Source organism: Platalea leucorodia, assembly GCF_965183815.1.
Source record: "Platalea leucorodia genome assembly, chromosome: 1".
Lineage (NCBI taxonomy): Eukaryota > Metazoa > Chordata > Aves > Pelecaniformes > Threskiornithidae > Platalea > Platalea leucorodia.
Window position 1 is genome coordinate 23,974,502 of NC_138823.1, and position 22,571 is coordinate 23,997,072.

The following is a 22,571-nucleotide window of genomic DNA, read 5'->3' on the forward strand; positions in this document are numbered from 1 at the left end:
AGGGGGAGATATCCCAAGAGCCTTTCTCTTTTTACCCATAGCCGCTGCCTTGTAGTCACATAAAACAATACCCTTTATCTAAAAATGTCACAGTTTCCCCCGGCTCTGGATAGGTAACGCTTAAATGCGAGTTCCCTCAGGCCCCCCTCGGCCTGGGTCGGCTCTGCAAGGCTGGAGGAGCGGAGGTCGCCAAAGGGGAAGGCTGCAAACCCGCCAAACCTCACGTCCAGGAATTAATTCCGTTACTTAATTCCGACGTTTCTTTGGAAAGCCTCTACTTTGCTTCTTTGCCTGTAGGCGTTGCTTTTAGACTCACTCGCGACGATTTCGCATCTCTCGTTCAGATCTGACATTGGTGGAGGGAGAAAACTGGAAGCGTAAGCAGGGGAAGAACCAGAAAAATTAGAGACCACCCGGGCTAAATGTTATATCACGAGGTGAAGGAGAGAAATAGCCAGCAGCAGGAGAAGACAACGCTGATTTATTCGGCCTTTCCCCTGTCCCTGCGTGGCAGGCGCCTGCTCCCCGCCGGGGCGGCTGCTGCACGGCCGCCGGCAGCTCCCCCGCCTCAGCCTGTGTAGCGCCGCGTTAGCCCTGCCGGGCCCAGGAGAAACAGGCACCCAAGTATTAGGTTTGGTTGGTTGGTTGTGGGTTTTGGTGGTGTTTTTTTGTTTTGTTTGTTTGTTTGTTTGTTTGTTTGTTTGTTTTAATGTACCGATTAACCAAAACCACGGCAAAACCTAGGCGACGTCAGCGAGCATCTCCCACCCGACTGACAGCTGATCTAAAGGAGATGGCGCTTGACAAGCGCTCTGTGATTGTTTGGTTCCTGCACTAATTAACTCGAATTAGCACCCTCATAAGTCAAGCTTAAAGGTCGTGGTGCAGATAAGGCTCATTGTCTGTGAAAGCCTTCGGCTGGCCGCGATCGACCAGCGCCTCTGCACCGCCCCTCAGCCCCGGCGCCCCCTGGCAGGGAGCTGAGAGGGCTCCCGGCGAGGCGGGAAAGCCTCACCCTCGCCAGGCACCTGTGAAGAAGCAGAGCGGGGGGGGGACGACGACGCAGGGGCGCTTTTAACGGTGGGCTGGGTGCGGCGGGGGCCGCGGGGCTGGAGTATAAAGTGTGAGGAAACGGGCGAGCCCCGCCGGTATCTTCCCGCGTTCCTGAGGAGCTCGCCCGCCCGTTCGGCGTAGCCGTTCTGCTCGGCCTCCCGTCCCGCCGACGCCCTGCCCTCACCCCAGGGCGGCGCCGCTCTCCCGAGGGCCGCAGCGCGGCGGGGGCGGGGGAGGCAGCGCGGCAGCGGTTGGTAAGGGCGGGTAGTTCAAATCCAAGCGAGGGAAAGCAGCGGTAGCCGCCCGCGAGGAGCCGGCGCGGGTGGAGGGAAGCGAAGCGGCTTCTCGCTAAGGGCAACGGGCCCCAGAGCCGGGCGGCGAGCTGCGGAGGCGGCAGGATTCCCGTTCTCTCCAGCCGGGCGGGAAGGGGGGTTCCTCGCCTTCACCCCTTCTCAGGGAGCCCCGCCGACAGCCTCAGCTGTCGGTGGGAGGGGGCTCTGGGCTCTGCTTCCTACGCCCAGCGATTTGCCAGATGGGGGGGTGAAGCTGTTGCTTTGCTGGTGTCCGGCATCCCAGGTGACTGAGAGACCCTCGGGTGCCGGCCCCTGGGTAGCCCTCAATAATCTTCATCGCTGGGTAATTAGACGTTGCAGTGAACGCATATATAGACCAACTGAAAACTGTGTCTCAGCTGGGTAACGTTCCTCTTACATTTCTCTCTTTTCTCTCTGCATCCTCTCTCACTTTCAGTTATCAGTAGGGGTAAGCGATACTTTGAATACAGCACCTTTGCTTTGGAAGATCTCGAGTTGCTTCACAAATTAGGGTAAGTGACCCACATCTTACAGATAGGCTTTAGCTATGCCATCTTCAATATTAATACCTCTGAAGGTATTAATGACTTCTCTGTTTTTAGATCTGGGTGCTCAAAGAGCAGAGTCTTCTGATAAAGTCAGTTTTACTGCAGATATGATATCTGTTTAAATAACAGAAAATATTCTTGTATCACCAAAACTTTGCCTTTATCTGTTTTGTTAACAATGGTGAATGGTGACAAACATGGACAGAAAACATCTTGTTTGAGGCATAAATGTTCAGTGTGTGTTACTGGGGAATGGAAATTAGTATCAGGAACAGGCGTGACTCAATTCTAGAACTCATGTCTAAGTTATAGGCACCATTTACATTGCCTTCTAGTAACCAACATTTTTACCTCTTTAGGACACTTTGTAAGACTAAGCTTATCAGAAGTTTTTCCTTGTCTAAATGTCTGAATCCTGTTCTTAACTTAGTTTGGGTCTCTGAATATGAAACATTTTGTTCCGTAAACTGCCAGAAAGTTTGCAGTTGACTTGTAGATCAATTTGAGAACTACAAAATTAATATTAGATATGAGAAATGTATAGAGCACCAGAATACACTTACTTAACAGATATGGATTTTATTCCTTCCTCTGTAACTGACTTGCCGTGTGACCAGTCTTCTCTTCCTTGCACATCTATTTTATGATGTCTAAAACAAGGTTAACAGTACTTTGGGAAATTACTTCAAGATCTCCAAATGAAAAGGTCTTGATGTTATGTATCAAATCCAGTAGATGAAACTTTTCTCCTGATAAAAAAAGAAGTGCTTATAAAACACCAGGCAAGTCATAAGAGGTTTTATTAGGCATCTCTTATGAATATAAATAGCATCTCGTTCTATTATGAGAGATGTTCAGCACCTCTGAAAGGCTTTCCCTTCTGTACTGTGTTTGTAAAATGAGACCTTGTGTTAAATTAAATCTTACCTTGTACAAGTAATAGGTTTTGAAAAAAATTAATGTGTATACAAAACTGAGGTGTATACTAGGATTTGCTGTCAAGAAGCATAATGGACATTCTTCACTGAATATCTGTATTGTAGCGGCTTCCCTGTTATTTTCTCAAACTTGTTCTCTCAAAATCAATATAGTAAGCTCACAGGCTCCTCCTGCTGGACATTGGCGTACTTACAGTATATTTTTGGCTTGAGTTGTCAACATTCCTTTAATTCTGCTATTCTGATCTCTCCTACAGCTGCAAAAACTTGTTTTTCTGTGATTTTTATCTTACTTGAAACACAAGTTTGCTTAAATTCTTTTATACTATAATATTTCTTAAATTTCTGCTACTCTCAGTTGTTCATAAGATTAGATAATTTCTCTCATGGAATGTCTGAGAATGAAACTGCAAGCGTGAGTTTTCCTTTTGTTGTTTCTTCAGCATGCTGCCTGAACATTAAGTTTCTAAACCTGCAAGCCTGTGCACTTTTGTTAAATGTGTGGTTAGTTTGACTGTGTTTATGGAAAATATTAATATTTTTTAAAGGTAAGTGTGGGTATGTGATTTTTTTTGGGGGGGGAGGGGAATTAGGATTTTGAATAGCTGTCTCTAAATAGCATTCAAAATTTAAACCCCTGTCCATCAGCATTTTTAGTAGGAATACCTCCTGGCAACGTTTGCTAACTAACTGCAGTTCACCAAAATTCAGCATAGAAAATGAAACCTCTGTTCTTTTTGTAGATTACACAAAGATAATGCCCTATTGTTACTACAGGTCTCTTGTAGGTCTTCCTCCTTTTACAAAAAGAAGAGCTATGCTGATGTGGTCCTCCGCTCATAGTGTGAATAATCAACTGAAGAGCAGCACTGCATTACACAGAGACTCTTTATACCCTTTTCCTATCTTTTACAAGTTATTTTCTAGTTCATGACACAGCATTTTTAGCCTATTGCCTAAAATGTTGACAAGTGATGCAGATGAAACACTAGACACTGCTTGGAGTTCGTCCTGCACTGGTTGAGGAAGTTATCCCTAATTCATGTAATAACTAGCTTAAAGTTATGCCCTCGTGTTTCTTATTTGTGCTGTCATTTATTTCACCAAGTAAAAACAGGGAATAAGGAAAAAGCAGTGAGGGAAAACAAGTGTGAAAGTAAGGTACTTGTAGAGGTAAATGGGAGAGGGAAAGGAAACAGGTCAGACTTCAGAGTTTGTCGTCGTCTTGAAATTATTTTCACATACCTTTCTTTCCTGGAAGAATTTTTCTCAATTATATGGATTTGTTTGTTTGTTTGTTTTAAGTCCGTTTGATTTCATACTGATATTAGCATGATTCTGTACGCCTTTATGCCAAGTTCTCACAGACTGCTCTTTAATATCCTGTTCCTTTCGAACTTCTATATGTTGCTGTCTCCTCACAGTAGAAAGCAAAACAAAGCACTTTCTATATTGCAATGATCTTATAAAGTGCCTTCAGTATGGGTCAAAAAATGCTGATTAAGTGACCCAAGATCATCAAAGAATAATTTGCCCCCCCAGGCAATTTGGGTTCCCACTGCTCATATTTGGTGGCCTAGGGCTTGACTAAGTCAGGACTGTTGGGATATTAGCAGTGTCTTAATACTTGGTGTTTAAGCAACCTTTAAAGATTCCTATTTTTTTGTTCTGAACAGTCAACGACTATTTCCAGATTTTTGTTCCAAAATACCAGTTCTAGAGGCCAGTAACATACCCCAGTAAAAGGTGCTGATTCAAATTTTGTAAGTCTTAAAACGTTGATGTGAACTACTATGGTTTCTGTGAGACCAGCCCTCACATGGGCATTATTCACAGCACCTTTTATACGATTACCATGTCTCGTGTGTAGAAAGCAGTGAGCTATTGCCACTCTGGTTAGGGTGGAGAAACTCTTCCATGTATGAATGGCAAAAAAGTAAGTCTGTATTCTTACATCTCTTACTTAAATGGCTACATCAGCCACTTGTAACTTTTCTAGGAAAATCTATAGTAACTTTTGAAGGCTTTTATACTTACTAAGTTTAAAAGAAACTTTCTTTCTGTGTACATGGTGAGAGGATGTATAGTCAGTCCATCAGTTTCTTTAAAGTGTAAATCTTCAGAACACTCCATTTACCCACAGAGCTGAGCAAAAGCAGAAAGCTTCTTTACAAAATAACATTTACTTGTTAAGGCAGATAAGAATGCACTGTTCACTTTGTAACTAGAGGTCAAATTTTATTCTCTCCAGGGACTGTAGTGATCTAAATAATAGGGAGACCTGTAGACTTGTGACTTCATAATTAATCCTCATTTTTCTTAAAGAGAAAATGCCTTTTGTCTAAACTCATCTATGACCAGAGCTTCTGCTAGTTCTTGAGGACTGAACCATTAGTAGTTGGATGAACCAATAACACAGTGCTAATAAAAATCTTGGTCCTATTGGAATGAGAGGGAGTTTTCTCACTGAATTCAGCACAAATGAGACTCTAGTTGCTGTGTTGCTTATTTGAAGTGTTTTTCCTTGGATGAGGACTGGCAGATCAGTTAGCTAACTGCATGTATTTCGCCTCAGTTACAGTATACTATGCATTTTAATCACTCATTCTAACCATCTACTTGATTGTAATTTATCTTTGTGTTCATGTATAAGCACTGTTTCTGCTAAGACTAATGAAAATACTTCTGCCATGGCTGCTAGCTTGACAACTTATACAAGGCTTTCTCAGTAATCTGAGGGTGTTTTGGTGACTACTTTTATCATTTGTTTCAGAAATAACACTGGTATCTTCATTTACAAAGTCAAAGTGCCAAGCAGAAGATGTCAGACAGTCACTCAGTAATGTTCAATATTCTTAAAAGAAATAGAGTAACATCTCCCAGCAGCAATTTTAAATACTCCAATTTCAAAGACGCATGTTGCACTCCAGTATTTCTGGACAGCAGAAGCAATGAGTCAGTAAAAGATCCTGATGTAGAACATAAAGAAGCACTGAGTATAAAAAGTTTATCATTGCTACAGGAGCATTCTGAGCATATTCATCCAAATGCCCTCTTTCCTGTATCATCATCTATTGAAAATGAAATGAATTCTATTTCCTTATTAGAAAGAAGAGAAGAAAATAGAAGTGCAGATTTTTTTGAAACTCCTAAAGTGATCAGAAAGGGCTCCTCAATATGCAGGAGGCTGCTTTTACCTAGGACTGTTCCAGCTGGCACAATGGTAGGATGCTGTGAACGACAAGCTAGTTCTTCAGGAAGCAGCAGGAAAAAAACATTCTCTTGTGTTTTGAGCTCCGAAGAAAAACTTTCACAAACAGCTTCAGATTCTCCAAAGGATAAAAGTTACAAATCTCTGACAACTAGCGCCTCAAAAACTGAGGACTCTAATCCCAATTGCCCAAAACGGAGACTTTCCTTTTCACAACAAAGGACTTCTACACTAGATGAGTCCAAATGTAAGGACCCCTTATTGCTAGAACCAGAATGTTTATCTCCAATTCAGTGTAAGGATGTTATTGTTAGTAATGCTAATGAGTTCAGTGAAAGTCTCCTTATGAGTGTTAGTGATGAGTTGCTTAGAACTTCTACTTACAGTGTGTTACCTGAGGCCAGCGAGGGTAAGTTCCTGACTTCTATCAACAGTCTTGTAGAGAACTTTAACTTTGAAAGATGTGATATAAGCTCTCCCTGTGTTAAGCTGGCAAGTTACCCAGATCTTTCTGTACCTGAGGATAGTGGATATAATTCACTTCATTTGGACAAATCAGAAGACTCATTGTCTGATCATGAGGGATCTTTCCAAGAGTTCTTCCAAAAATGTAAAGAAGGTACCAGAATTCTGGGTAGTAAAAGAAAGACAAGAAAACTTGAACGAGTTAGAAGGTTATCCACTCTTCGGGAACAAGGCTCACAGTCAGAGACAGAAGATCATCATGGCAGCACTCCTACTTCAGCATCTATGTTAACAGAAGAAAGAAGCTTTGTCAGTGAAGACCATGCATTAGTTTTAGAGGAACAGCCTAGTGGAGATGTAGTTGTAAGTCACGGAGATCTCTCAAGGACTCCAGCCCTGAAAATAGTTTATGAAATTTGCTCGCAAAGACAAAAATCAGACCAAAATCAAATATCAGAGAATATTGATGGAACAGAAATATTTGCAGTAGAACATGTTCTTGCTGGACTTATTGGCAAGAAAATGGGCATTGAAAAATTAGATATTTTAACAGAATTAAAATACAGAAATTTAAAACATGTTCTTGCTATAGTTTTAGATGCTTTGACAGTGGAAAGTCTATGCAGGTAAGTACTACAGCTTTTTTTTACCTTCTCTCCCAGAAAAAGTGAAAATATGTTTTTGGAAATAAATTAACTTCTGGAATAGCAGGTCTTGTCAATAGAATTTGTTTGTTTCTGGGGAAATTAAAAAGCTTTATCACCACTAATCAAGTGGCTCTTTCTGTGTAGTTCTAAAAATACATTATATGGGGGAACTAAAACCCAACCAAACAAGAAGTCAAGCACAGGAATTAGTAAACTTAAAACTAAATCACAGTACTTGTAAATTCTAAAAAATTAAAAATTAAAAATTTCTTTAAGCCTAGAAAGTAATTTCTTCTCATTATAAGTTCTCCAGTAATGCATAGTACTCAAAACACATTTTCTAGATTTTTTCCTTTATTTAATGTGTGTATTTAATTTCCTCAGTTATTTCTAAGCACAAAGATGCTCAAAGAATTTTGCTTCATGAGTAATGTTCTAGATTAGTTTTTAATCAATAGAAACTGTCACTTCTTTCAAAGAACTCGAGTGCCATATGTATTATTAGTTACAAAGGGAATGGGAAAATAGGTGGAAGTATAAGGGCACGGATGTTCTCAGAACACTTAACACAAAGATGTGACTTTAGAAACAAACTTGGTAAGTGGCTTATGTGGAAGGAAGAAACTTATTCAATTTTGTAAGTCAAAGATATGCTGTGTTATTTATATTGCAGATGTTCTCTAGACTCTTCTATTATTCTGTACAGTGGTGCGTAAGAGTACATGAGATCTGTGTTTCATAACAGTACAGTGAACTCTTGAAGTACATAGCAGTGGTCTGTGAAATGACCAACAGTATATGAAATCATGCAAAAATCTTTAAAAGGTAGTCTTACTATCATGACCTCTGTACTACTTGGCAAAAATGTGAAAGTGGATAACTTCTTCATTCATTTATTCCAGCATTTGGAAAGTAAGCAAAAACTGGCGTGAAATTATTGTACAAGATAAAAGTGCAGATAAGAGGAGAAAGTTGTACATAAAACACCTGAAAGAAGAAGCTGGGGTAAGGTTCGTCTCAAAGGTAATGTTTTTTTCAAGTGTGAAAGAAGACAGGTCAGAGGAAAGAGGAAACATCTTGTAAAGCTACAGAAAGGTAATTGACAGAGGCAGTTCCAACATGAGTATGTGAAGGATTCTAACAGGAGAATGTAATTGCTTTTATTGCTTTTAAACTGTCCACAGTTTGAGTACTAGTCTTTCAACCATGTGATACTCTTTAATTTCTTTCTTTTTTTTTTATTTCCCCCCCCTCCTCCTTGAGAATACTGTAGGATCTCTTCCTCAACTAATTCTGGCTTTGGATTTTAAACCCTGTTCATACCTTGGTGCCATGCTGTTTCTCATTTTCAGTTTCACTCTAGTCTGCAGTGCAGTAGGACCCACTCTAGACTACTTCCTGATTACTTTCAGGACTACTCGTCCCTAAGCTTCTTCATGGTGTACTTGTGAACATCAGAAGGATATATAGAAGTTTTTTAAGGGCTATCTAGAAAAGTAAGCATATTAATAGCAGTATAATTTTTTTAGATCCTCCACGTATGTATACACACACACTTCAGTGTAACCTTCCTCTAACTGTGACAAAACTTATGTTTACTGTTTCCATGCTTGTTGTTGAGATGTCTCCTAATTCAGAAACAGGAGGACCAGTAGAGAGTGCTAAAAGACAGTTGGCTTTTTACCCTACTCATGGGACTTTGTATTTAATGGTTCCTGTCTCTTTTTCCCTTACTAAATATAAACATTTAATTGGAAATATATGCACTATACATGATTTCCTTTTCTAATGTGTTGTTGCAGAGGGAAAACAAAAAAAAAAGGCAAAAATCAGCTGCAAATTCCAATTGAAATAAAATCCTGACTTGCTTCCTTTTGTGTTTTTCTTTTCCTTTCTTTATAATTATAAACTTTAACAGGAATTTTTCTTGAAAGCTGAAGATGCTGCCACAAGACTTAATGTTCTCAATAGATCTGCTCTAAGGCCCGTTCAAGCTCAAGCCAGAACTCCTGTAGTACAAATACCACCTTTATACACTGAACTTACACCCAGGAGATGCAGTTCTGTTCCCCATTCAACTAGTAGACAGGAAGAATATATAAAAGTAGGTAGCTAAAAAACTCTTTACTTTCAGTTTTTAGAAAATTTTCATTTACAAGAACTAAGTAGCTCTTCTCTCTCTCTTCTTGCTACAGGTTGCTAAAACTCTGCTCACTGACGAAGCTCTAAAACCCTGTCCAAGATGTCAATATCCTGCTAAATATCAATTGGTAAAGAAACGGGGACTATGTAGCAGAGAGGCATGTGCATTTGAGTTCTGTATCTTATGTCTGCATGCTTTCCATGGGTCAAAAGAATGTAATAGTTTATCTGCAAAACAGAAGAACAAAAAAGATGCTCCTCCAGGAAGTGCCCAAAGTAGAAGAAATTTAAAAAGACTCTAAATTTGTAAGGCATGTAAGTCCTTACATTTGATTCCTTTCCCCTTCTCCCAAATTCCTAATCTTGTTCATATTCTTCCTAAATATATGGATTTTGAAAGTCTCATTTAATGTGTTTTTGCGGACTTATATACATGAGAAGTTATCAAGATATCTTAATCAATTTAATATATTTTTGTTTTTGAAAAAAGTGAACATTTTAAAACATTTTGTCGCGTTTTACCTGTTTTGTAGTAGATAGGCACTTACTAACATCTTAAATTTTTTTAATAAAGTATCTTAAATGTAGTCTTAAATATCTAGCTTACAGGACCTCATAGATGTTTAAAAATGTGGTTCTTGTCTTAATGACAAATTAAAGAAAATTATTTTTCTAAAAAAATCTTTTTAATGGGATTTATTTATTGTTCACTTTAAATTACAGTAAATGTTTTAAAAAATCTTACAGTGGGGCACTAGGTACATATGCAAAAAATACTTCTGCCTATATAAATGATGATGCCTCAAAAGCAATATATTGTCTTAATTTTATATCAGAATAATTTGTTGTTCTCTTAGCCACTGTAATGCAAGTCAATAGAATAGTAATTTCTAAATCAAGCTGATGCTGTGTGGATATTCTATTGTACTGTTTTTTACAGAGTTTTTGTCTTTACCTGAAAATTTAAGGTGATACAGTATATATTCACCTATCTAGATATGCTGTTGCATTACCCTTGTTGTTGTGAACTTACCTCTATACTTCGTGTGACTTTACTTCAGCTCCCAGGTACTGGATCATCTTCATACTTCTGCTTGAATTAAAGGATTATCTACTGCTAGAAATCATCTTTTCTCTATCTGTAGGTTTAATTAAGGCAATTCACTGATTTTGCTCTTGAACTAAATATGCTGATCCTTTACAGAAAAATAACTTAATCTGCCTCTCAGACCTCATAATTTTTTTTTTAAACTCCTAGCAATTGTAAAAACACCTTGAAATACAGGTGACAGAAGTGGACACAGTACTTGCTCTATGAGATAATATCAATGTACTTCTCTAATTGATATTGTCCTACTTGTCCTTTCAAGGAGTTAATTTGTCACAAGCACCTTGCAGAACACTTGTAGTCAGCTGGTGTTTCTTCCTCACTCTCCCTCTGATTTTGTCCTATGTGTTATATTTGTGATGTTGTGATTTTACTGTGTATTTGTAGGTAAGCCTTATCATTGAGCTACTTAAAAAGTAGTCTGATAAAAAAAAAAGAGCTTTCAACTAAGCAATAAGCTGTGTATTTGCCTCTATTAATACTTATTCACATATACCTTTATTTTTATTGTCTGAAAATTACAATTAACTTCTGAGACTTTTTTCTTTCCACACAACCTGCAGATGTTTATGACAAATGGACCAGGATAATTCACTTCAGGATGTTCTGGAAACATCACTTCCTATTTCTCATCTCTAACTGTTGTGATTTGTACTTTGGTTAGTACTTTTGGCATACTTGATTTCTGGGATAATAGCTCCACGTAGCATTTGGAAGAATGAGGAACAACATGGTTAGTAAAATGGCATAGAAGTTTTAATACTAAATTTATTAACCAAACATGGTATCACTAAAGAAGGGATAAACTCAATATATTGGCCAGAAAATCGTGTTTATTGCATGAATAAAATTATCAACACTTTTATTCTATACTTATTTGTATTTGCTAAGCCCTTGCATTATTTTTGTGTAGGGTTAGACTGGTAGCACTTGAACTGGAAGACTGGAAGAGGAGGGAACAATTGAGGGGAAGGATTTTTGGGACAAGCTGGGGAATATAGAGATATGCGTGTGCATATAGTTTTGGTTTAGGAAGAATGGCAAGTCATTACAGAGGAGGAGACGACTGCAAGCTGAAAAAATGCTAAATTATTTGATTTGTTTAATATTTGCACTTCCCTAATTGTTTGGAACTTTAGTTGTTCAAGGTCTACTTAAAAGTTGATTTAGTTCAGAGAACTATTGGACTGGTTCTTTTATTCTTAGGTATAAAGTAACTAACTATACATTTTTAGAAATGTTTACTAGTTTCTATTAAAGGTTAAACTGACATGATGAAGTGGTACTTTCTAGGTAGGAAGTTATATTACACAAGAATCTGAATGCATATAGTTTGTAATTTTATAATAACTAATTTGGATTAGTTTTGTTTCTTGTCATTGAACTCTCAAATAAAATAGGGGATGGTAGTAACTGCAATGTAGAATAAGTACAGCATCTCTAAATACCAATGTGGTTCACATCTCTAATATAAAAAAAAGAAGCTTTAAATGCATCCTTTAAATTGATGGGAGAGTTATGAGAGACAGTGAGCTAAATCCTCTCACTCTCTGATGTGCAGTATTGCAGTCCAGTCCAGAAATACATGAGGTACAAGCCTTGTTTTGAAAACTTTAGCAGTAGTTCTGAAAGTATTTCTGAAACAGGTGTACCTTCGGATGGAAAGCCACATGGGAAATCAGTTTAAGAATCAGTTGTTAAGTATCCTTTCCCTTTGAGGAAAAAAATCTGCTAAGAGATGTGTGACCTTATCCAAAAAGTTTGCTTTTGCTAAAATCTGAATAATTTGGGGAGAATAGGGGTGGTAAATTGGTTCTGGTATAGACATTATTTGTTTTTAAAGGTAATAACTTTGACATCTACAGTGTCCATCCAAGAAGGAGTAGCTTGAGAGGAAAAAATACTTGAATCCTATTTCACAATTTTAAACACTTCCCCCACCCCACCCCCCGCCCTGTTTTGGCATGTTTAAAACTTTTTTTTCTTTCTAAATCTGCCTCACAAAAATCTCTTCTTGAATCAAATGTCTCTTGTTCAGTTAGGTCTATCATGAATGTAACTATGTTCTGGTGTTTGGGCGAAATGAGTTCTCTGCTGTCGTCCACTGCTACACCAGAGGTGGGGGAAAGTGAGAAAGCCAGACTTCTCGTCTATGGGTAATGCTCCTCTCTGACTGATTTTTTTTTTTAATAAAACTAGGTTTATGTCTTGACATAAGGGAGGTATAAAATAGTGATGTATTTAATGTGTGGGTAAAGGATAACATACCTAATAGAACACAAGGTATGTTATAGTTATCTAATAGTTTGGGTGAAAGGAATCGAAATGCTTTCATGACATTTGATTGTGTTATTGACAGAAATTAAGTTTTTGGGGTAGGAGTATGGAAGTAACTTTTTCTGAGTCCCTGTTAGAATGCTTTTTTCTGTATACTGTATCCCTTAATTAGTCTCCATCAGGTACCACTAAGCTATATGAGTCTGGACTTGAATGAAATAGTAAAGGGGAACATAGGTTCCTAATTTGTCAAAAAAAAAAAAAAACCAAACAAACCAAACCCAAAACCCAAACCAAAGAAAAAACCCCAAGAAACAACCCAACAAAAAACCCCACCCAAAACAACAACAAAAAACCCAACAATACCACACTCCCCCAAACAAAACAAAACCAAACAAAAAACCAGTTCACGAGTGTCAGGGAGCCTAGGGATTCACGTTTGGCATCTTTCTACTGAGCTGAATTAATTCTCAGAGACCTGAGGTCAGATAGTAACACTTCTAGCTAGCACCAAGAAGGATGCAGAAGTGGTGCTTGGGTAGAAATGACAATGGTCAAGAGTTTCCTAAAATATCCTGCCCATGATTATTCTCCAGCTCAATAATTTTTCTTACAGTTGACAACAGATTGTTGGAAAGCGAGGAGTGAATTCTTTCACACTGGAAGATGGGGATAATGAGATTAAAATTAATGTTCAAGATAATATTGGGTTTATTTGCTGCTGAAAACTTTATTTTTGCAATCCTTATTTCCCTTCAGACAGGCATGATCTATAGTGGGAGGAGTGATAGTGCCTACAGAGGATGCCCAGAGAATGCGTTTAGATTGCTGAAGGTGATGGTTTGAGCCAGAGCTGTGGGTTTAAATTTTAGAAAAGAAGTCTTAGAAGTAACCTTGTGCTGCTGACAGATGTTGCTGCAAGAATTGTACTTCATAAATTTTTTTTGGAGCAGCAACCATAAAAACCTCAAGTGGTCTGTGAGAAGGAAATTGAAATTACTTCAGTCTCTGATCATTCTTTCCTTGGTGACAAGTATGGAAGAGCTTAGGCAAAATTTTCTTATAAATATTTTGAATTGTTTATAGGATAGAGAATGTTAGTATGTTCTATCACTAACTAACTAAAAATGATTAAAAAAAATTCCTTCATTAAATTAAGGAGCTCATCAACATATGTCAGATTATTTTTCCTGTTCCATGTATTAGTTATTCATTAGTATCCCTTAGGCAATTTAGGCCACTTGGGTTAATTTTAATACAAGAAGTAATTCCTTTTCTTTCTGTTTTCATAGGCACATGAAGAAATACAGGAGTGTCAGATTAGAAAGGGACTCCTGGAGTCTAGTGTCAACTCTTATGTCAACTCATCAAGTTCTGTCTTTAAAAGTGGATAGAATACTATATCATGACCTTTATGTTGGAGACCTATTCCAGATTGCTCTACTATTCAGTTAACCAGTTGCCTTTTTTTTTTCCAGCGTTGCTATTAAAATAGCTATTCTATACATCTGTTCCTCCCCTTAGAGTTTTTTTTCCCAATGTTATGATTATGTAGTATAAATACCCCCTCACTCTTTATTTCATTGACAAAAAATTCTGAACTTAGTCTCATCTCTTCGATACAACCTCTGTTTCATGGATTGTCTTAACGACTCTTCACCATTTCCATTGGAATCTATTCTTTGAATCTATGCAGCCAGTATTCCAGGTAAAACTTCCTCAAGACCTTGAATGATGTTAGGGCTTTCCTTTCTCTACCAGAAATACTTTGACCAATGCATACTAAGATTAGCATTTCTTTTATGTCTTCTGCACACTTGCAGGTTAGTCACTAGGTGTAGTACTCCCACATTCTTCTTTCACAAATTTTGAAAAAGATCCCAATTTTTTGCATAAATTCTTACTGAACCATAAGTGCATAACCTCATACTTTGTACTACTAAGTTTCAGCCTTTTTTTCTCTACTTCAGTCTCATGGTGATTTCGTATTTGGTGTGATTATATTATATTTTTATAAGTACAAATTCTTTGTAGTGAATCTTACAGGATTTTTTGATGCAAAACATCTAGCAGATTCTGTTATCACTTGTCAGATGCCCCAACAAAATCTGACTGCTTCTTGGGAATGATGTGTTTATTTTAGTTAAAAAAAAAGCTTGCTTTTACTTTCTGACTTCCTGAACTCTGATTAGTTGAAATTCTCATTACAAAAAGAGTTAACACATTTTTTTCCTCCTAACTTTGACAAGCCTCTGCACAGTGTTAGTACCTGCCCAAACTTGTTGGAAGCCTAAATGCTAGTAAGGCCTTACTGAGCTGGGTGCTAATGGATGAGTAGTAAAGAAACCAACTCATCAGCTGAAAATATGGATGGCATGGTGTTCTGAATGAACTCATAAACACTGATGTTGAATACTAGAAGCTTCATATAAAAATAGATCTCTGACTTGGAGAGTGGAGTTCATGTGTTTAAAAGCCCCTCCAATTTTTCCCCTCTGCATTCTAAAAGTCACTCTGAAAACAGTTCTGCAAGGATTGTTGTGTCTTAATTCTGTGGGTACCTTCAGTCTCTGGCAAATGGGATGTGGAAACTGTGCCTGTATTTCTGCTGCTTCTTTTCAGTCCTGAATCATAGTGAAAAACCTATTTCCGTAACCTATTTAAACTTAGACATTGTGTCATGACTAGAACCAGCTGAAGTGGTAGGAGGATAGTAAATTCTGGCAAAAGAGCGACAGCTAGCTGGGAAGCAGTAGTACCCTAGATAAATATAGTAACACCTGCTAAAAGTTATCATTTGGAACTGCAAGGTTATTGCAGAATTAGTCAGCAGTTGTGCAGTGGTCTTCCACTTCAGCAAAAATGTTAATTATCATCCTAAAGTGCTGCTGATGCCTAAATGGAGGACTCCTGTCTCGTGTTCACTGAGCAGACACTAAAGTTCCCTAAGTACTGAATTGTGTGTAATACACTATTTGAGGCCTGAAGAACACATCTCCTAGAAATGCCTTGTTCTGCCAGGACTCAGTAGCCCAGTACCTAGCCTATATGTAGACCATTGGGATACAAAATTAGGTTTTCCTCTGGTATGAATCCATCACATTTTCCTGGTGCATGTTTCGATAGATTAGGTGCTCCCCAGATTGTGGCAATGGCAATATCTTTGGCTTTTAAACAGCAATTCTGGTTGTGTTGAGAACATTCTCCAGTCTTTGGAAAAATTTTGTACAAAAGAAGCACTCCCACAAAATATTGGAATTTCAGGTTCTACTTTTCTTTATCTCTTTCCTATTGTGTACTGTGTTGTGGTGTACAAAAACTATTATTGGGATGCAGTTATTCTCCAGCCTTGCTGTTGGAAGTGTTTCTGTCAATAAATTGTTCCAAGACTCTGTATCCCAAAGGGACATAGTAAGAGGGAGCGTGATTTTTTTTGTGAAGGGCAAGATATAGGTCCTGTTTTCTGCTCCAAACAGAAATGCTCACTGGTGCACTGTTTAAGTTCCTGTTCTGGACTTTTTCCTTGGTTTAAATAATTGTCATAGAGTAGTCCAGGGAGAATGTCATACAACACAGAATGGATCACAAGAAAACTAATTCTTGAAATGCTTTGCTCAATTAACTAACTTAAATGTGAAACTATCTTGAGGGTTGAACTGCTTTCCTCACTGAAAATACTCCTTGATTTCAAATGCATACTTCTGTTGATAAAAATATTTTATCACAAGGGGGCACCAAAGATTTTTCTTACAGAACAGAACTTTAGTTGGTTTTTCTTCTTGCTTTAACCCTTACACACTAACTCAACGTTACAAATGCAAAATGTTTTGAATGGCTTAAAGCAAGGGTGGCCATAATTCCTGCCCCCAGGAGCTGCATACTAAAATCTTTAAAAGAAGAGTGGCATCCTGGAAAGCAATTCAGATGGTATTACTTCTCCAGGGCCTCCTTTACAGGGTGAAGCTGTACTGGACCCACAGCCGGGTCCTACAGCAACCAGGCAAGATCATAGGATCATAGATTGGCCTAAACAGCGCCTGCTGGCTCAGTTCCTCTCTCAGCCATGGACTTGGATTATCTGGCAGTCTCCATGCCATCCTGGTGCTGGCTACAAAATGTAACTCCCATGGAAGTGTTGCAGCTGAAGTATTTGAGAATTGATAATTTCAGGAGCTGCACGCTCTGGACTTTATTTTCCCAACTACAGAAAATATATTTCATAATAAAATCCAATGTAGTTTTACAAAGTATGTACAAGTGCCTCCTCACTCTATCATGATTTAAAATGATCACAGGAGAAATATCTTACTGTATGCATCTTATGCATACTTAATTGATGTTCTGATGGCTTTAATGAACAAGAAAGGGAAAACACTAACTTTTTTAAACTCAAATTTGGGAAAGGGCTAAGTGTTCCCATGTAAGATATTTTAAACAATATCAGAATGGCTGCTTTTTTTTTTTTTTTAGTTTTAGTCTGTTAAATGAAGACTGGGTGAGAATTTGGGAACTTAATGTGTTCTTTATTCTTTAACTAGGTACTTCTGGAGCCCAGGAGAGCAATAGGTAGGAAAGTAGAATACCTACAAAATAAGAAGGCTGTGATTTTGTATGCTTTTCTGAAGCATTACTGAAATCTTACAGAGCACCTATTAGTTATGGATTCTTATACCATTCTTAACACCTGTTGTGTTGACACTGCTGGGTTCTGGAAGCTGATGTACATGAAACCTTTTTCTTCTTTCCTCCTGACGTTTTTTTTTTTTTTTTTAGCTGGATCAGTCTCCCAGTCTGCTTCATTATACAGCTACACAAGCAGCCATGGCAGTATAACACAGCAAGGTGGGAACTGACAGTCAGTGGGATTTGCGGTCTCAAACAGCACTGCTGCTATCCACTGGCTCGATACATCAGTAATATCCCACATGGGTAACTTAGCTCTCACCTGGGTAATCCTGGGTTTGGGGACTGTTGTTGCCATCTGTTTGATTGTAACAGCAAGACTGGAAAGACACACATTAATTTACTCTTTCTTGTTGGGTATATACCACCTACTACCAGGAGATGATCTTGTTAAAGGACATGGTTAGTATTACTGGCATATTTTATTTCTATCTGATGAAGCTTCTTCATATGCCTCTTGTGTTGGGCCCTTAGTTGGCTAGGACATCTGTTAAGCCAAGATCAAGGAACTGACCTGATATTAACAAAGCTACAATTAACCCCAGAAAAAAAATATGTCATGAAATTTGCTTGCATAATTAAAAGTAAGAAGTGGTGGTAAACCTGCAAAGCTTAAATTAGCACAGCCAAAGTGTATTACAAAACATGACTCCAGTTTATCTACATGAAAAATAGAGAGTAGACAGTGACAATGCAATCTTTTGTACATAGTGCCAAAATTTCTGATACATCCCCTGATAGTGAAATCTCTGTGACAAATAACTGTCATAGTTCCTTCTGATCTGTATCTTATGTTTCAGTTGAAAGCTACGCTACGTTAACTGTAGTAGGGCTGCTAGCAATAAACTCTCTCTGCCTTGCTGTAAACTTATGCACAATGCCATTTTTTGTATCATCTTGCATGTGGTTTGATAGCTGTGGGTCTAGTAGTTCTTTCCTGATTTTCATATTGTCTTCACCGAATGACTTTATTTCTAATACACTTCTTCAAACTGCCACAATCTTGCTTAATAGTTTTTTCAATTAAGTCTTAATGCTCCTTTCCAAAATTAGAAAAGATAGTCTGATATTTTCCTAAAGTTCTAGCAGGTACCTCTTAAGACACTAATACAAATTTCTGAAGGGATCAGGTATGAAATAGGTAGCTGGCATGTATGAGGTAGCAAGAGTACAAATGTATATCACAAATTGCTAAGTGGTCCTTCCAAAGTCTGATTCCCTTTCCAGGTATGCCTCTGTATTCCCTTTATCTTTTCGAAGACCCATACTAAGCAAAGGGAAATCAAACTTTACTTAAAGCCTTTAAACTTGATAAAACAAGTCTACCTTGTCCTGGTAGAATAAGATTGTTATAGGAATCCTTGGGCCATTGGCGACATGGAGAATATTCCTTGACCTGTCCAGTGACTATCCGAATAGAGATTTTTGTAGAGGTCAAGCTCTTTGGACCTGCATTCCCTCTGACAGTCTCCTCCACTAGTAAAAGGTTTCTAATGATGACGATAGACCAAAGCTATGTCGCATCTCTTCCTTTGCTATTTAGCCCTTCTTATTTTATTTTTAAGCACTTTCTTTTTTCTCTTCACCTAGACTATCATCAGGAATGTTTTGTGTTTTTTTTTTTTTTTCTCCTTTCAGAATTCTTTTGAGTGCTCATGCTCCCAATAACTGTTTCCTCGGGTGTCTGCATTAACTTTTTCCGACAGCCACAGAATTGCATTAAACTGTGCTGTAAACTAGAACTATCAGATTCAACACACAGAGGCCGTACCACCACAACAGGCAGCTTCTGCCATTTTGCCAACAGAATAATTTAAGGCATTTAATGGCCAGCTATCTGATGATCAATTTGTGCTTTCCTCTCAGGATCTGACTCCCATTTTGGCAGTTCTGCAGTCAGTGTTTAAATAGGTTTCCTAGCACCTGTATTCAGTTTGAGATTGCTGCTTTCAGATGCAAAAGTTAAAATGTATGTGGCAATCATCCAAAGAAGAAAGAGTAGTTACATTTAACTAAAGTTGGATTTCTGTAAATATATTTAGGTATTAAAGATATCACAGGATGAAACGCCCACCTGTATCTGAGATAGGGAGTTTCTATTAAAAATTGATGGGAATTAGTTCCTGGCTGCCCTTGGAGATCCCTCTAGATGCCTATCTGCATTTTTTAATAGTATTTGCTACTTTTTGAATGAGTAATTAATTATGGGGATGTTCATGACTTCACTGTGACCACTGCCAGGAATCAAATGCAGGTCAGCACCTAAAAACACAAGTGTGCATTTGGATTTAATAAAGCAACCCAATTTACGTCTTTACTTGAGCAAGTCACAAGGAGGAGACTTGTTCACCCAGCAAGCTGGCATCGCTTACATGCTTGTTTCTTTGAGTGCAAAGTTGTCTCGGCAGTTTTGATCTGATTTGCTTGGGTGATTCTTTGAAACACTTTCCCTGGTAAATGCTTGAAAGCATAAATTTCTGACAAGTGTGGAGGAAAGGGACAATGACAGATTAAACTCTTGACTGAAAGTTCACCTCTTCAAATGGCTCTTCAGTAGTGAGCAGAGGAAGGAGATGCCAGCAGGGATGGAGAGAACCAATTTATGTATTCCTCCCATTTTTCTTCCTGTGCTGGCCTTCTGCTAGATTACCATTTTCTCCATCCCGCCTAGCCATTCATCTTTTCTACAATATCAGATGCTTTCTGGGATAGATCATGGCTTTGACTATATTTATGAAACATTTTTCAGTTCTGCTAAGATAAATAAGCATCAAAATGAAAATAAGAGAAGAACATGGAAAGAGGAAAAATGTGGAAAAGGAGGAAAATGAGCTTAATCTTTATATCTCAGCTTCACTAGCTGGTGAAATTTTAACACTTAATATAAAATCAGTACTGAAATGCACACACACAAAATATTTGATCCAAATGTGTGTTGTTAACTAAGATAATGAGAAAGTGATAATGACTGCTAATAGTTTCTCCATGAGAGAACACAGTATTTCCTGATGAGCTTAATCCAAAATGCAATCTTTGAAGCACACCACAAAGAAAACAAAGACCTAAGAGTTTTATACCAAGATACACCAAATGACAGAAGGAGAGAAAAAGGACTTTTGCTTTTTTATTGACTCATTTCCAAACTTCAGTTCTATCTAAGCTGACTTGTGGCTTCCACTTCTAATTTTAAAAGAGATGCATTTGTCATGTTTCTGTTGTTTTTGCTTCAAAAATTACAAGCAACGAGGGAAGCTCAGGAGAATGTTATACACCAAAGACTATGTCTAAACCTAAATCAGAAAGAAAAAGGGGCAGGGGGAGAAGGAGTGGAATGAACATTAGCTTAAACATTTGAAATCATATTAAGTAGTTTGGTTATGAGATAATACAGTGCAATTCTTCTACCTGTTGGAAAGGTTTCCCTTTACATTTTATGGGTTATCTTGTTATGCATATTTCTCTTACATATACATTAGATATACCTATTTGAAATATTTCATAATCACAATAGAACACGTCCTGACCCGTGGCACTAAGAAATCACGTGTTTAAACATATGCCATTCAGTGTTAACCTACTGTTTGTCATGTCTTATTGAATAGAATTTGCGTACAGAGAACTTAAGGGTAGTAAATACTTCATCAGAATACTGATCATGCTATTTAAATTGTCCATAGCTCACTTAAGTTTGAATCTTTTTATTTCATTCTTTGCTTCTGTTGAATATGCTTTACAACTGATCCCAGTGGGATTTATGCCAAGCTACTGCAATCAGTGCTGTTCTGGAAATAAGCAGCAGTAGAACCTTTGAGGGAACTTTCATGCCAAAACACCTGAAGGTGCCTGAAGAATTAATGTAGTTCTAGGATCAGATATGTGCTAGGTAGGATGTTGTCAGATCCCCATTATGGAACACCTGAATTCCACGGAAATTCTCATATAGGAGCCTGAATCCCTTCTCTGTGCACAGCTTTCGCTGACCATACCAGAAATGTGACTTTTTCTTATATTCTGGAGTACCTCCTTGAGCCAAGGAAGAAACTAACATTCTGGGAGTAGACTCTATTCTATGTCTCTTAATGTCATTTCTCCTTCCACCTATGCTATTTATAAACTTGTCCCTAACTGGGGGAAAACGCAGGTGCCTTGGGATTTCTGCTAGGTCCGGGCCCTGGCAGCAGGAGGAAGCGGGGAAGGCTGTTACCAAGGCTGCAGGTTGTGTTTCTGGCACACCACAATGGAGCCATTTGTACCTGTTAGGAAACAGCCCGGGTTTCATCTCAGCCTTAGCAATATGAAGCTCCTCACCTTTTCTTACTTGGCTGCAGTGGAAGTTCTCTACCATAGGTAGGATTGATGTAAATCTGTTGGTCATTAGTCATATGGTGCAAGATTTTTTTTAAGACAAAATCCCACATGGCTGAAGGGTTTTGCTAACGTAGGAGAAGGTAGAGTATCATTTTGAACTAAGAACTGCCTAGGTCAGTTGAGAAAAGAGCGTTTAATTTCTTGCTGCAAGTATCCTCCAATTCCTAGTTCACAGGCATCTCTTTTGGGACGATATCACCCGTGTGCCTGATATCCGAGTCTGCTTCAGGGAGCTTTGCATCAGCAGTAGAAGTATTTGCTTACCGCTCAGCTCATCCCCTGCATTGTTTGCAGTGCCATAGCAACCCCGCTTGCTGTGAGCCACGCAGCAGAGCCAGCCTGCCCGGCTGCAGACCAGCGGTCCCCAGCCAGGCCCAGGGACTCACCAGCTTCTATTTCTGGTCTGCAGTCAAGGATTTCACCTTTGCTAATGAGGTTGTAAGCTTGGAGGCGTGGGCGCCAGCCCTTATGTATGTAGACCCAGGATGCAGCCGAAGAGGCTTACCACTGGTACGTAGTGCTTTCCACACAGGATGATGGACTGACTCTGTGTCAGACAGGGGTCTGACCCTAGGGTGATATAAAAGAGGGATATTTTGAACCGCTAGGTTTAAACTTGCCTAGCAAAATTCATCAATCTGAAGAGAGAACTTTACTCCCTTCAAATGGCATCACAGAAGATGGAATATTCTCCTGGAATGAGTAAGATTTGGTTATCTGGGAACACCCACAATTACGTTTTTTTGAATTTTATCATATGATTCATAATATTTGCTGTTCAAGGCTCCCAGAGTCTCACACAAACCTGTATTTTCAT

The 22,571-nt window shown here is 38.5% G+C and overlaps 2 protein-coding genes across 2 annotated transcripts in view; both read left to right on the forward strand.

The window, feature by feature from the left end:
* Positions 1–5,674: 5,674 nt before the first annotated feature.
* Positions 5,675–9,620, forward strand: FBXO43 (F-box protein 43; the record flags this gene model as incomplete). Its single annotated transcript, XM_082307330.1, has 4 exons — positions 5,675–7,155; positions 8,079–8,181; positions 9,095–9,280; positions 9,372–9,620. 4 exons carry the CDS (start codon positions 5,675–5,677, stop codon positions 9,618–9,620), a joined length of 2,019 nt encoding a protein of 672 aa, XP_082163456.1.
* A 12,589-nt stretch (positions 9,621–22,209) lies between these two features.
* The window catches only part of RGS22 (regulator of G protein signaling 22), a gene marked incomplete at its 3' end in the record, with an annotated part of 73,323 nt that continues 72,961 nt past the window's right edge, over positions 22,210–22,571 (forward strand). The window contains exon 1 of the mRNA XM_082315820.1: positions 22,210–22,264. Within this exon, the coding sequence (XP_082171946.1) occupies positions 22,240–22,264 (25 nt within the window). The 5' untranslated portion in view covers positions 22,210–22,239. The remainder of the gene's footprint in view (positions 22,265–22,571) is intronic.